Raw genomic sequence first — 16,536 nt, 5'->3', positions numbered from 1 at the left:
TAGAATTGCTGGATCAAAATCTATATGTATCCATCATTTCAACAGGTACTGTCAAATTTCCTCTACAGTGATTGCATCAATTTCCAGTTTTCTGGCAAGTTGTAAGAATATTCTTCCACTTAGTCTCCACAGAGTATTTTCTTAAACCAAACTTCAGATTTTTACATCTCCAATAGATTATAAGTGGTTCAATATTCACTTTGAATTATTCACTCAACTGTGAATAAAGGACTAGACTTTCAGAGTAAAATTAGGTATTTATGAGACACGTAGTAGCATGAGTGAGGTTGAACCCCTTTCATGTATTTTTTTGTCCTGGCAAACTGCTTGTTTAGGTCCTTGGGTCCATATTTCTATCGTGTCACCTATAGTAACTATTCAGTATTTAATGATATTTCAAATCTTGCAATACAAATTACTTCTAGTATTTCTCATGGCTTCTACCAATTGCTGGCAAATAAAGCATTGAAGCAAATGTTTTATGTAATGGAAAATATTATCACAGTGGAAACATTTCATTGTATGTACCAAGCCAACTTTATTTAAGTCATAGCCCTTTGAAGAACCAGCTATGAAATATGAATGAATCTATCTCAACTCATACCAGCGTTAAGATGGACAGATAATGTAGAGTGACATTGCAAAATATAGTCAATATACATAATCTCAAAGCGGAAATATCTATAAAATAAAATCAAAATTCTATCATTTTATAACAGACGAAATTATAGTATCTGCAGAGTCCTCTCACCCCTCCACCTACCCCATGCTTTTAAAACCTACAGTTACCCTGCTCCACATGAATCAAGGGTCCCTTCCTTGTTCACCCAACTTTTCTGTGAGTCTGAATACAAAGAACAGAATCCGCTTGATTTCTACTTGGACAATGGTCCAGGCACAGCTGCTGTATTTGTGGTTTTCCAGGAAATCCCAGATTCTTTGGAAGTACATTTTAACCTGTAACCTAAGGTTGTCACTCCTCAAGCAGCCACTTTTCTGTTCTGCTTCCAGCTCCATCCGTGCTTCCAGGTATTCCAGCTGTTGATGAAGTGCAATGAAGAATGTTTCCAGGTGGCTTTCCTTCCAACCATCCAGAGAAATATTTGCCCTGAAGAGGCTGAAGATCTGCTGAAGCATTTCGTGGAGAATGGTTAGTACCTGTCTGGTCTGGTACTGGTGAGGATTCAAAGACTTCTGGGGAAGCAGGAAGTCTTTCCTGTGTGGTAGACACTGCTGGATGGTCGAGGTTTGCAATTTATTGTAAAGTTTTAAGCTCTCTCTGTTCACTCTTCTTTGCTGGAAGATAACCAGTTTAAGTTCCAGGGAGAAGATAGTGGAAGAGGCCAGCAATAGCAATAGAATTGCAAAGAAATATTTGCTAATCATGATGAAGGTGAAATATGCCACTTAGCTCTATGAAGATTTTGTGTAAAGCTCCAAGTTTAGTGACTTTGCCTTTCATGCATCTCAGATTGTTCTGGAAGGTGTTTTCTTTTGTTGGTTTTGTTTTCTACGGCTGTCATTTCATCAAGTTTACATATTAGGCTTTCTGCTTCCCTTTTCATAATGCTCATTGAACATTTCCTCCACTTTCCCTATTGTGTTGGGTTTGAGGAGGTAACCAAGAGAACTTGTTTCTTTTGTATGCATTCCTTGAGACAATTACAGACTAGTCATTCAATATTTTCCTCAATTATTCACACTATATTTTATGTACAAAGTTTCACTCAACACAATGTGTTCTCTAAATGTTTAGTCAAGCTTGGTAAAGTTCTTGTATTGAGAATACAATTTTTTTAAAAGATTTATTTATTTATGCATACAAGATCTGGGGTACAGGCCAGAGGTGTGATGGGTGAGATGATTCACCAGAGACAGAGTGGGGAACAGAACAGGAGGATTGACTGAAATATACTGCTGCGGGGAGCAGCGGGTGAGTCAGGAGAGGTCTGCTGCGCCCTCTGGGTAGCTCCCTGGCTGGGGATCTAACTCATGCTGCAGTGGCTGCGGATAGCTTCCTAGGTTGTGTCTTAACCCCTTTGCCACCAGGAAGGCCCGAGAATACAAGTTTTAAAGGACTAGACTTTCAGAGTAAAATTAGTTATTCATGAGACATGTAGTAGCATCTACAAGGCATTTGAGGACAAAAAGTGAAATCTCTATAGATGACAAAATTTAAAATCTCAAGAACTGTAATTTTGCACAAATGCTTGAGCAAATTAATCTTAAAATATGTATCAGCAATCTTAAATTAGTTTATATATTATCCTAGCAGTATAATATCTAAGACCTAGTTTACGAGAGTAATTTGAAAGAGGACAAAGTTAGCAAAAGAAGGTTATTATAAAGTTGTTACAACTGCAGAATGTTAATGACAGTATGTAAGTCCAACAATAGAGGAATGCTTAAATAAATGTTGGTAAATCCATACAATGAAATGTTATATAATAATTATATAATCATGTAGTTTAGTACACTGCTTAAAATATAGTGAATATTAATGTATATTATTTCATTTCCACTTAACAAATGAATAAATGAATCACAATTATGTTCATCTTTTCTTCAAACTACTTGAGTTTATGGGGTATGCATAAATAAATAAAATAAATCTTTAAAAAAATTTTTTAAATAAAAAATATAATTCTAAAATTAATTACTTTTATGTTAAAAATAGACCAAAATAGATTGTTAATAAATTTTTTTTGAACTTTAAATTCAACCAAAGGATGGCAGTATAACATCAATTACTTAGAGCCAGGTATAGGCCTGCACTTTTGGCAAGAGAAAAAACTTTGTGGCATCTAATGATGTGTACCAGAAACACATTAATAGTTTGTGAATGAATCATTCCTATAATGCATAAGATTACTAATCACTCTAATTCATATTAAGATATTTATGGGTTAGAATTCAAAAATATTTCCCCTTTTTGCCTTGACTACCTTAATGGACATTTGTTACTTTCTGGCACCCACCAACCATCACTCTTCCTTTTTCTGGGGTTCTAACATTTTCTGACTTGTCTTGCTACTCATGGCCCTTGTGCTTCTGCCAGACTCCCCAGTGGTTTGCCTCTAGCCCTGGTCCAGGCTATTCAGTGCCTCCGGTGATGGTTTCAGGAGTGGTCTTTTTTCCCAATGGTTTCAACACATGTCTCTGCCCATATTCTATGTATAAATCTGAGAATATTTAACCATATTGAATTGTCTATCATAGAATGCTAGAGATGAAGGTAGTTTCACATGGCATCTCTACTACCCTTGCCCTTCCTGAAAAATTTAGTCCTAAAGTCAACAGATGGACAGGAAAAGTAATCAATATGCTTGGAAGGGAGGGGCCCACAGTGCTCCTACCTTAGATCACTAATGTGGGGAAAACATTCCCTTCTAGTCATAGGCACCCACTGTGGTATTTGATGCCACAGTTCTAAGAAGACCAGGTGAGTGTCCATCTGGAGAGATATCCTGGCAGTGGGTATTGGTGCCTGAGGCAACAGAGTAGAGTAGGAGTCAAAACCTGAGTTACTGGGCCTCCCCGGTGGCGCAGCAGTTGAGCGCTGGGTTGCGAAGCTGCCTGCAGCCTCTACAGCACCGGTTCGGTCCCCACCCGCCGGGTGAGGCACATGGCGAGCAGACCTCTCCTGCCGCCTGTTGCTCCTCTCAGCAGTGTATTTTGTCAGTCTGCCTGTTCTGCTCCCTGCTCTGGCTCTGGTGAATTCTCTCACCCTCCCGTGCTTCTGACTGTACCCAGTGCTTGTATAAATAAATAAATAAATCTTCTTCTTTTTTTTTTTTTTTTTTTAAAAAAGCCTGAGTTGCTGAGCAGGGAAAGTTTCCTGTGACTTCCCTACGAATACCCAATAATTTAATCTTATGATGTTGTATTTACTTCAGGTATACAACATGCTTTTGAGATATGAATTCATGATTACAGTCAAACTAATTAATAAATCTATTACGTCACACAGTTACCTAAATACTCAATCATTTTAAAAAGTGACAAAGTAGGGCCTCCCTGGTGGCAAAGGGGTTAAAATTTCAGTGCTAGCAAACTATCGCCAGCCACTGCAGGGTGAATTCAATCCCCAGCTAGGAACCTACCCACATGGCACAGCAGACCTCTCCTGTCTAACTCGCTGCTCCCCTCAGCAGTGTATTTCAGTCAATCTGCCTGTCCTGATCCCCACTCCTTCTCTGGTGAATCCTCTCACCCACCACACCTCTGGCCTACACCCCAGTTCTTGTATGCATAAATAAATAGATCTTAAAAAAACAAAAGGGACAGAGTGGAATAGCCTGGCAGCCACTACCTTACTTAAGGGACCAAAGGGTTCCTCCATAATGGGACATGTTGAAATCACGTACACCAGAGAAAGTGTGATTCAAGATTCTTCCTGCCATATATAAGTAACTTGAGTCTAATCACGAGTCTAATCATAGCTTAAATTCAGATTGAGGAGCCTTCCACAAAACCACCACCCTGTAATATTTCAGTCAAAGTAAGACCAAGGAATTGTTCCTGATTAAGAGACTAAAAGGACTTCCAGTTTCACTTTTTACACATAAGGTGCTTGGAAGTCACCCTTCTTTTCTAACAACAAATAAAAAGCTGAATAAGCCAAACAAAAAGTCAAAAACTCTTTTTGGATCCATAGAGTAGAAAGGACACAGGACAAACCACTGCCCCCCCAAATTTGATAGAGAAAGAGACGAACAAGGAGTAACAGTGTACTGCCATGGAGGCACATGAATGAAACCTCTGTGGGAACCAGTGGCCAGGTAGGGAACCTGAACTGTTTTTGGTGAATTGCTGGAAACTCAGTAAAAGTAAAGAATATGTGAGCTGAATACATGACATGATTCTGAACAGTGTCTATTTGCTAATAATATTATTGGTACAACCAGATAAATGTAAATATGAAGCCTGAGTATTTTATGGTATTCACTATAACAATGCTGATTTCTCAGTTTTAATGATGATATTGTGTTTACTTGGGGAAATGTTCCTGTTTGTAGGTAATACTCATTCAAGTATTTGAGCGATTAGTGTCAGATTGGCAGCTTACTTTAAAATAGTTACCATTAACAAGGCTCTTTATCCTATATTGGCAACTTTTGTGATTATTTCAAAAGGAAAATTAGGTGTATGTATAGTATTAAAAAAACTAAATTACCCACTTTTGAGATTTGATAACTTTGGTTGTATAAGGCGGAGTGTCATTTCTTTTTTTTTTTTTTCGAGATTTCTATTTATTTATTTTTACATCCCAGAAGAACTGGGGTGTAGGCCAGAGGTGTGTGGGGTTGTGTGTGTGGGGGGAAGGGGTGTGAGAGGATTCACGAGAGACAGAGTGGAGAGCAGAACAAACAGTTCTATTGAAATGCTCTGCTAAGGGGAGCAGTGGGCAGGACAGGAGAGGTCTGCTGCAACCTATATGGGTTTGCTCCCTGGCCAGGGATCTAACTCAGGCCATAGAGGTGATAACGCTGAGATTTAACCCCTGAGCCACCAGGGAGGCCCAGGTAGAGTGTCCTTTGTGCATACTATCAGCACCTATATTGTTCTTTCTTTTCCTCGTTATAGTTGAAGTCAAGAATGGCAAAAATATAGGAAAAAAAGCCACCATTCCTCATTATGAGAAGAATATGTTGCTTAAATCCATGGATATTAAAGTGTAACAGATTAGGTTTCTGTCTCATCTCTTAGGTTTGCTGTGTGGTCTCAGACAACCTATTAATGTCTCTGCATCTCAGTTTTTCACTATAAAGATGAAGATACTAATGATATCTCAGGGAGCTAATTGAGATATTCCTCTTAATGTATATGTCATAGTTTATGGCATGTGGTCCATGCTTAATAAGTGATATTATGATGTTATTTGTATTAGATGTGATAGTACTAATAGATGATTGCACTCTTTTCCACTAACCTCTATCTAAGTACTTTCAGCTTCTCTCTAAGCAGACCCCTCTTGTCAATCAGCACTGGAAATAAGATGAAATTTGTCTTCCATTGGTCGTTTTTTAGTAAATATCAATTAATCCAAAGAAAGAAGAATTAATTGGGTGCATGCTGTAAGAGGTATTTTGACAACATATACTGGTACTCATGATATTTATTAAGTCAACAAATATTTGATTTATTTATTATCTTCCTATCTTTGCTTTAGGTCTGCTCAGTGAGCTAGAGATAAAGATTCTTGGAGTGGGGTTTAATTGGATTAGGTAGGGTGAGAAGGGAGAAACAGTAAAGTATAAGCAAATAATATAGTATAACACAAACTAAATGTAGATCAGAATAAGATGAGTTAAGAGCATCTTTTGCCATTAATTGATGCTCTGGCTATAGACCTTCCATATACAAAGTGAGAAGTACAAGTAGCTCGTGATCAGTCCTGAGAAGATCAGTATTTATGGAATGGGTAGAAGAGGATACATATAGAGAATTAAGAGTGGAATTATTATAGGAATTAATATAGGAATACATATAGGAATTAATCTAGATCAGTAGAATGAAAATTGTTTTTTAAGAAATAAGGATGGTCCACCAGTGTCCAAGGCTGAGGAGTGGATAGGCACAAGAAGTACACAAATGCATGTGTAGAGTTCATGACATGAAGTCACTAGTGATGTTGATAAATAGAATTTTCAATAGCATAGCCTGGGTGGGAGCCCTATTTCACTGCTTATTAGAAAAAATGGATAAGCAGTGCAGGCAAATGAAAACAAGTATAAACAATGAGAAGTAGAAAATGAAACAAAAGGAACAAAAGAAAAATTCAAGATTTGAAAAACATATCTGAAAATGTCATTAGGTGGGATAAACAACCAAACGGTAATGATTAGTCCAAGAGAGAATTAAAACCCAGCTCCATGTGATCTAATGTATTACACTTTCCACAGTGCATCTCACTTTAAGCACCCATACAAAGTCACAGCTAAGCACAAAGACAGACACAGCATCCAAATGGAAGGCTTGCGTGTGAAAGACATATGTAAACATGGCACAAGGAAGAGATCAATTTTAGAATCAAGAAGATAGAGGCTCAAATTCCAGCTTTGTCATTTACTTTGGTGAACTTTCCAGCTCTGAATGTTCTGAATTCATGACCTCATCTGTAAAATCAGGATAGAATGAACTAAAGTACAGCAAAAGCAATAATTGAGATGACATGTGAGAAGATATTTATCACCCTGCTTGGTGCATTAACTCTTTTTCATACCTATTAGGGGAGAACTCTGATATTGTACCCTGGGATCAATAAACTAAATAAATATCACTGATTGAAAGACCTGAACCAGGCTTAGGAAAAAGCTATGGCGTGTGTGTGTGTGTGTGTGTGTGTGTGTGTGTGTGTGTGTGTGTGTGTTTGGTCTTGGGTGCCAAGAAAGCATTTGTACCAAGCTTCTAGCCACTTTATAGCTCATTGGCCAGATGATGTGAATGAAGATATTTTTCCCAGAGTAGTATACAAAGTCTTTTTTTTTTAAAGATTTATTTATTTATACATGCACTGGGGTACAGGCCAGAGGTGCGGGAGTGTGAGAGAATCCACTAGAGACAGAGCAGGGAGCAGAACAAGCAGAAGGACTGAAATACACTGGTGAGGGGAGCAGTAGGCATGAGAGGAGAGATCTCCGCACCATGTGGGTGTCTCCCCAGGCTGGGTGGGAATCGAACCGGCACTGCGGGAGGCTGCAGACAGCTTCACAGTGCTGCGCTCAACCCGATGTGCCACTGGGGATGCCCATGTAAAAAGTCTTAATGTGTAGTACTTTTTTGATCTATAAAAGTTAGTAAGAATTACAGATGGATAATCATAGCAAAAGATCTGACAAAATATATATTTTAGGAAAATGGTCAACTTCACACTGTAGTGAATGTTTTCTTTTTCTCTTGGAACAAAATGCTCTATTTGAAAGAGTTTGTATTTTACACTGAGGTAGTATTGGCTTTGAAACCCAGCAGACTGGATTTACAACACTTGGAGAGCTAATTAGCCTTAATAAGCCTCCATTTTTGTGAAATAGGCATGCTAATAATAACCTTGCAGAATAGTTACAAGGATTAAATAGGGTAACATATATAAATTGTCTAGTATTGGTAATGTGATATTTGTTTCCTGCCCATTGGGGTTTATTTTCTCCTTCAATTTGTATTTATTTGATTTGATACTATGAAATTCTTCTCATATAAGAACTGAATTAAGATTCCAGACCACTGGCCTCCTAGGTTTGTTACTTCTTTCTTTCTTGAAAAAACACTAGACAGATTAAAAGAGACAAAGTCTCATGGGCTTTGTCAATTTGGGGATTCATTATTCACTGAGTTTTCAGAAGACCTCAGTTGGCTTCACTACTTGGTAGAGTAAAAAAGAAAAAAAAAAAAAACCCAGGAGATGATAAAATATCAAAAAGCTAGAAGCTTTGTCCTTTGCTTTCTTAATCTGGCCCACATTTTTCAAGGCTCTAAGCAATTATCAAGTGATACAGTTGTCTAAAATCGATACTGCTACCTTGTGTAACCACCCGAAAGCAGATATGAAAACTGGTGCCTGACCTGGTCTGAAGATTAATGAGTTTGTTGAGTGTCCAAGTCTGACTGCCTGGTGACACTTGGCACCGTCAACAGTCAGCATCGGAAGGATGACTGGTCCGAAATCTATCACCTAACATGGTTCCAGGAAATGCTCAGATTGGTGTAACTATTGTTGTAACTATTATCACAAGACCATGAGGTGGGAGATATCGAAACAGCCATGCCATGCCATGCCAGGAACCTGAGTTCTCCTAAATTCTGGGTAAAAATACTCTTGCAGGCTCAGATAAAGAAGATCATCTCAAATAAACAAGGTGCTCTTCTAAATAAACTTGAAAACAAAGACAAGCTATTGCTGCTTTAAAAATTGCATTAAAGGTACTGTAGGAGATACATAAAGTTTGTTATGAAGAGTGGAAATCTAGGCCCAGAGCACAAAAAGGAAGTATTGAATGGATTTTCTATAATTTATTTTCAATATTTCTGGGCTTAATTACACTCATTAACATTGGGTCAGTTTATCTTCATGATCAGCTTCCTGAGGGCACCCTCATTTGACCCCATCTTTCAGTGTCCAACTTCACTCTGACTAACCTAGGAAGCTGGGAAACCCAATCTGCGCTGCCTTGGGTCACGTGTGAATGAGAGATGAGGGAGGTCATTCTAAAGATGCAAAACAGCTGCCCAGTGTGGCCCCTCATGAAATTCAAGAGAAGATGACTTGGGAATGGTAATACACACCCAACAGGTAGCAACTGGGGCATGGGTGGAGTGAGTTGGAATGATGACAAGGTTGTTGATAACATCCTGTGTGGTGACAGTTCTCTTTGGTGCAGGAATAAAGGTTTATAAAAAAATCTTTAGGCACAGGAACAAATGTTCTCTTTGTCACCGTGACTGACTGTGGTGCAGATAGAGTCAGGTCATATAATGAAACCATTCATTTGCCTTGGGACTTTAAACTGAACCTTTTCCTCCTCATCCCATCCATCCTGAAGGTCAGAACAAGATTAAGATCACTCTGAAATAAATGGACTCCCTGGCTGTTGTGCTCTGATACTTTCAAGATGGTTTAGTTACATCAGTTTCGGAGGCCCTCTGGAATTGTTTTTCTTTTAGCCATCAGCATGCATCACATTTATGTACAAAGCAAAAAATAACATTTAAAAAAATAACTTACAGAAGGGGGATAAACAGACACTATGGAATGACAGTCAGCTGTTATTGATGATTGAGTACAAATATAAAGTATTATAGTATGGCAAGACTTTATTTGTTGGAATTTCAGAGACCAATGGGATATATTTTATATTCATCATATGAACTTTAAAAATTTGTGATTTTGATTCATAATTCTTGATCATATCCTTTTGCATTACCATCCCTAGATGCTTTCAGGACATTGTTTTTAAGGATGGTATAAACCCAAACACAATTGTGCATACTTTCCATCTCTAATTTATATCTATTCAGCAATAACCAGAAAATGATGTGAAAAGCAAAAGTGCATACGTGTATGATAGAGGGGAGGGTGGGAGGAAGCTGATGGCCTTAAAACACGAGCAGTAGCATTTTGTGATTTATCAAGATATAATTACAGGAACAACCAATTTTTTTTAAATGACGAAAGCAGTGATAAATTTTCTGAAAGCCTTAAAATTTTACATTGGACTGACCTGCCATTTTGTAGTTATCCAGAGGTAAATAACTAAGACCATTCATTCTTAGATTCAATGGAACAAAGGTTTTGCAAGTTGAATCTCTAGCGTCTACTACTAAAATCAAATACTAGCAGCATTTCCTAATTTATGTACAGATGAGTTAATGGATAGAGCTTTCAAAATTGTAGGCATTTTCCTCATAAATTGGCCTGGAACCATTATTAGTGTGAGCCATGATTTACCTTTATTTCTCAAGGTAATATCTAATTTGCTTATACTGTATAATTACAGTTGTCATAGCAACAATTCATGGGGTGTTCTTTTAATAACATGATGACTCTTAGATGTTCTTTGCCTTAAAGACATTAGAAAACAATAGACAAAGAACATTGATCTATTGGCAGATATGTAAATTTAAGCTAAAATAAACAAAGAGAAAGGAATCCAGGTGTGCTTCTAAGTCCCAAACAAAAAAACGAGGACACTGGATGTGGACCATGGAAAAGAGATGCAGGTAAGGCAATGAAAATATCTTTGGCAATCTTTTGAAAGGATGAAGTTTCACTGACACCTATACAGTTAACTTTTTTTTTCCTGGAAAGTAGTGCTGTCATTAATTACTGTTTATGTTCCCCCAAAGGAAATTGATTTTTGAAGTACTTGCTACACCTTTAAAATCTAGATTGTGAAGGTCTAAAATAACTAAGTTTTATGTATTTCAACAATGAGAATTGTCAGTCATTTAAACAAATATTTACCATATGACTATCAATGATAGCATTGAAATCTAGATACTCCTCATTTGCTTCCTTAGAGATTGGTTTTGAATGGTGTATCGTTGCGCTGTTGTTTGTTTTGTTTGTTTGTTTTAAATTATTACTCTTCTTGGCTTTCCAGCGAGAAAAAATACGCTGTTAGCTTTTAGATTCTCCTGTAATTTGCCATCTCTTAAGAGCTAGAAAATAAACCCTTACAATAAAACACATTAACAAGAATTACAAAAATTAGCTAAAGGCAAGCGATGCCATGGAAGGTGTATCAGCACACTGTTTGATTACTATTTTTATTTTCATTTTTAAAAAAGATTTATTTATGCATACAAGAACTGGGGTACAGGCCAGAGGTTCGGGGTGTGAGAGGATTCACCAGAGACAGAGTGGGGAACAGAACAGGTGGATTGACTGAAATACACTGCTGAGGGGAGCAGTAGATGAACCTGGAGAGGTCTGCTGCACCATGTGGTTTGCTCCCTGGCCGGGGATTGAACTCGTGCTTGTAGTGACTGCGGATGGCTTCATAGGTTGCATCTTAACCACTTGCACCACCAGGGAGGCCCTGATTACTATTTTTAAAATTTCTTAAACAATGTTTAAGAAAGTTAAGGAAGACCAAAATAAAGAAGTGTTTAATTCTGATTCTGGTCACAACCATAAAAGGGTGTTTATAGGAGCACATAAAGAAAAGTGTAAGATGGAATTAAGTTAAAAGCCAAGGCTATTTATGGTAGGAGATAAAGTCATTTACTGAGATATTTGGTGTAACTTAGGAACTAAATTAAAGTTGAAAGATCTTTCAAATTTCACAAGATATTAGACTATATTCATTTAATCTAGAAAGTCCTTTATTTTTCTCATGACTTCCCTAACCCATTTACTCAGCAAATCACTGAACCTCAAATTCATTTGTGGGGTATCAAAGGAACTGGCATAAAGTAGAACTTGAAATGAAACCTAACTTTGCACACTCCCCAAACAGTTTATCCCAAATTCTTGTGGGCAATATGATAAGGGATAATAAAAGAGAGGATAACCCCCCTCCCAAATTGGGAATTTATGTGAACCCTATTATGAAAAATGAGGAAAAAAAGAGCAGCAAGAAATCTCTAAGGTTTAAGACTTTCTGGAATATCAGAATACTTAAATCTTGCAAGTAGGTGAGAAAATCTTGTAAATACATGGTTTAAAGGACAAGGTACATTATGAAAAAGAGGAATAATAGAAGGAAAAAAGAAGTAATGAGGTTATGATATTTTTTAATCAATAAAATTATGTGTGTGGAAGTCTAAACAGCATATGACAGCAGGAAAACAATTCTAAACTTGTCAGTGTTGGCATTTGGTGAGTATTGGGAGACACTGTTTACACTCCTTATGAAGAGAAGTTCCTATCCACAATTCCTACAATTGAGACAGCCAGGTTTAGCAGGCGAGGCATGATTAGACAGGAGGAGGTACATGATCCCAGAACTACCTATGATAGAACCCTCTGATGGTTTGGTACAAAAGGAGAGCTGGGATCTGTCATGTCTTCACACTTAGGAATTAGAATTGGGATACATGGAGAGTCTGCTGAATTAATAGCAGGAGGTGAAGTTGTAAGGTCATGATGTTGAGACAGCAAAAGTGGGGAGAGTAAGAGAAAAACAGTAAGAATAGAAAAGTGAACTGATGATGAAAATGGAGTAGATAGAGGGCAGTGAGGAAGCAATGAGCAGTAAATATAGATGAATAAAATGACAGGTGGAAAGAAGAGCTCCCCCTACAGATGCTTTTTAAAAATTGTTATCATTTACTTTTATAATTGAGAAAACATTAGGATCCCCCCATCAGGTCTCACCAGTGTAGCACACCCACCACCAAATCATCCATAGTCTTCAAGCGAAGTCCACTGTGCTCCCCGATCCTCTTTTTCCCACCCCTTAGAGTTGCTTTGGTCCTTGACATCTTGTTCTGGTCATGAATTCTTCTTCTGGACCCCTTTCACTCAAACTTTAAAATTAGCACAGTTAACCACGGGAGCATACAGAGTAAAACACTCCTGGAAAGTCTAAGCAAAAAGGAGTGTGTGTATGTGTGTGTCTGTGTGTGTGATTATAACTTAATAAAGGCCAACCCCTTGGAAGATATTTGAATATCAAACAATTGACAATCATCGTGACAGACATATATCAAATGTACCTGAAGAGCAAGGTTTTGCACTAAGCACCGTGTGAAGATGTACAAAGAAGTCAGCTAAGGGCCTCCCTGGTGGCGCAAGGGGTTAAGATATAGCACTATGAAGCTATCCGCAGCCACCGCAGCACAAGTTCAATCCCTGGCCAGCCGGGGAGCAACCCACATGGTGCAGCAGGCCTCTCCTGACTCACGCTGCTCCCCTCAGCAGTGTATTTTGGTCGGTCTGCCTGTTCTGTTCCCCACTCTGACTCTGGTGAACCCTATCACCCCCCACATCTCTGGCCTGCACCCCAGTTCTTGTATGCATAAATAAATAAATCTTTAAAAAAAAAGAAGTAAGCTAAGCACTCTGCCCCCATAAAACACTCATAGGAGGGTCGACTGAACTTAAAATACCTCTTTCTTGGAATGGTTTTCCTTCACTATTTCCTGTCTAAGTTAGGTTCCCTTGTTATGTTCACACACTTCCCTATCATGAACTTGCAGTCATATTCTCTTAAACTGCAAACCACGGGAGGGGACTGACTATGGATCTGGTCCATAGTATGTGCTTTGTAAAAATTGAGTAATGAATAAATAACTGGAAAAATACTAGACCATGATAGAAAGTTGGGTACATTCTCAAAAATTGTAAGCACTGTATTATTTAGATTGTATAATGGGAAATAGTTATCTAAAAACCCCAATCATTTTAATTAAAAAGGTGATGTTCTCTTATTTTTTCAGTCTGTGGCCTTGCCACCAACTACATTGGTTTCTTTCATTTTTACTTCTTTCTCATTCTCAAGTTCTGACCTTCCTTTCCAGTAGATTAGACCTTGATCTCTTTTCCACCATAACCTCCTCTCTCTCTCTGTCTTCCTCTCTCCCCACAATCTAGCAATAGGCCCAATCTAATATTTTATGACTAGTCTCCAAAGTCCAGTATATGGGTTCCTTATCATCTTAGAAATCAGAAAAAGTTTGCAAGAGGGAAGGCAGGTGAGAAAACATGGGCAAAGATCATTCCTGACCTGTGGGGTCAGTTTTATAAACTCAATGGCCACGTAATTAATTTAGAATCGGCAAGTCAAATCACTCATTTTTCTGCAAAGTTAAGCATTAAAATATATTCCTAAAGTATGCAAATCATGAAGGTGGCATGCTTCCTGGGAGCCACGTCATCTTCCCATAATGCCAACTCCATGCTGTCTCCTCAGGCATGCTTATAATTCTCAGTACAATTTTTAAACTTTTTTAATTGCAAATTTAATATTTAATGAATTACCTTGTTGACATTTTCTAATTTGCATTTCTTATGGTATTATATAAATATTGTGAGGTAAATATTCCCAATGGTGTTTTCTTTTTTTTTTAAAAGATTTATTTATTTATGCATATAAGAACTAGGGTACAAGACAGAGGCGTGTGTGGGGGGCAAGGATTCACCAGAGCAGGGAAAAGAACAGGCAGATTGGCTGAAATACACTGCTGAGGGGAGCAGTGGGCTACTCAAGGGAGGTCTGCTATGCCATGTGGGTAGCTCGTTGGCCAGGGATCAAACTCATGCTGCAGTGGCTGTGGGTAGCTTCATAGGTTGCATCTTAACCCCTTGCACCACCAAGGTCCCTCCCAATAGTGTTTTCTGGTATAAGACTTTGTAAGCTGGGCCTCCCCGGTGGCACAGCGGTTGAGCGCTGGGTTGCGAAGCTGCCCACAGCCTCTGCAGTGCTGGTTTGATCCCCGGCTGCTCCCCGGCCACCGGAGGAGGGTCCCACATGGCGCGCAGACCTCTCCTGCCGCCCACTGCTCCCCTCAGCAGTGTACTTCGTCAGTCTGCCTGTTCTGCTCCCTGCTCTGGCTCTGGTGAATTCTCTCACCCTCCCACGTTTCTGACTGTACCCAGTGCTTGTTTAAATAAATAAATTAAAAAAAAAAAAGACTTTGTAAGCTATATGGACTAAGGGAGGGCAGCTTTTTCTGTGGCAGCTATACACATCCTGTGCCTGCTGGCAATGGCAACTGCCAGTTTGGCACTGGTGACTCTCATCTCTAAAAAGGGCACACGTCTCTCCTCAATCACTTGTTCAGATTTGCATATCAACTTTTACTGAACTTTCTTATCATTGACCAATGGGGCTTTGCTTTCATAGGCAGGAGAGGTAATTTCTTTACGTCTGGGAAATGTTAGTAATTTTTAACAGTAACTAACCATGTGACCATCTCTTTATGGTTGAGCAAAGTTCCTTAGTCATCGCTTACAGCTAAAATTTTGTTCACTCAAGAATAACACATCTATGTCTCACTCTGAAGCATGCACTGCAGAAACTTTAGGGACCATCTAACTAGTCTTGCTCACCCAAACTCCTATTTCCCAAAGTTTGGCTATTTGGGCAGTACCTTCAGAATTTGATCATATTCACTTACCATAAATAAATTAGTATATTATTTAAACAAAATTTTAGATCACTAAAACATATTTACTTTAAAATGGAAATACCAATGTGTATTTTTATGATATACATTACATAAAATATTTTTATGGGAATAAAAACATGAGTTTCAGTGAAAGAAAAAGTAGTACTTTGGTGTTAACATTTTTTTTTTAAGATTTTATTTTTTCACTTGTAGGAGGAATGTAGAGGAGCCAAATAAGGGATCAGAAAAAAAAGTAATTATAATAAATTAAAAATCAAAATCAACATGCAACTATAAATCAGAGACATTCTACAGGGGAGGGGGAAGGAGAGGGATCAAAACGGGCGGGAAGAACACAAGGGACTATGGTGATGGTGCACGGGTGAACTGGTGGTGGGAATTTCATGGGGACTACACCTGAGAGGAGAAAGCATACAATGTACAAAAATGAAGAATGATGTAATATATATATATATATATATATATATAAAATTTTAAAAAATTAAAGGTTTTATTTTTGTGTAGAAGAACTGGGGTACAGGCCAGAGGTGTGGGAGGGGTGAAAGGATTCACCAGAGACAGAGTAGGGAGCAGAACAGGCAGACTGAGTGAAATACACTGCTGAGGGGAGCAGCGGGTGAGTCAGGAGAGGTCTGCTGTGCCATGTGGGTAGCTCCCTGCCCCAGGATTGAACTCAGGCCAACGTGGTGATAGCTCTGAGATTTAACCCCTAGGCCACCAGGGAGGCCCCTAAACATAGTTTTAAATGTGCTGATGAAATAGAAAACCAACTGCCAGGGGTACTCTGGATTTTGCATTCCTCCTACTTTCCTAGATGAGCATGGCTGAACGAAAAAGAACCCAACAGACACCCTCCTGTCATTTTAGCTGCTGTAAATAGTAAAAACTAGAACCCTCTGAATTAAAACTTTATAGGCAAGTTTAGAATACAATATTTATTAAAATTCTATCATTTTGAAAATA

General features: G+C 38.4%; 1 protein-coding gene across 1 annotated transcript; it reads right to left on the bottom strand.

The window, feature by feature from the left end:
• Positions 1-804: 804 nt before the first annotated feature.
• Positions 805-1,386, bottom strand: IFNE (interferon epsilon). The gene has a single exon (XM_037494337.1). The coding sequence runs from the start codon at positions 1,384-1,386 to the stop codon at positions 805-807; it is 582 nt and encodes a 193-aa protein (XP_037350234.1).
• Positions 1,387-16,536: the final 15,150 nt, after the last annotated feature.

This window comes from Talpa occidentalis, unplaced genomic scaffold (genome assembly GCF_014898055.3).
Source record: "Talpa occidentalis isolate TD23 unplaced genomic scaffold, MPIMG_talOcc4v2.1 talOcc4.7, whole genome shotgun sequence".
Taxonomy (NCBI): Eukaryota; Metazoa; Chordata; class Mammalia; order Eulipotyphla; family Talpidae; genus Talpa; species Talpa occidentalis.
This window is presented reverse-complemented; position numbering and strand designations above follow the sequence as displayed.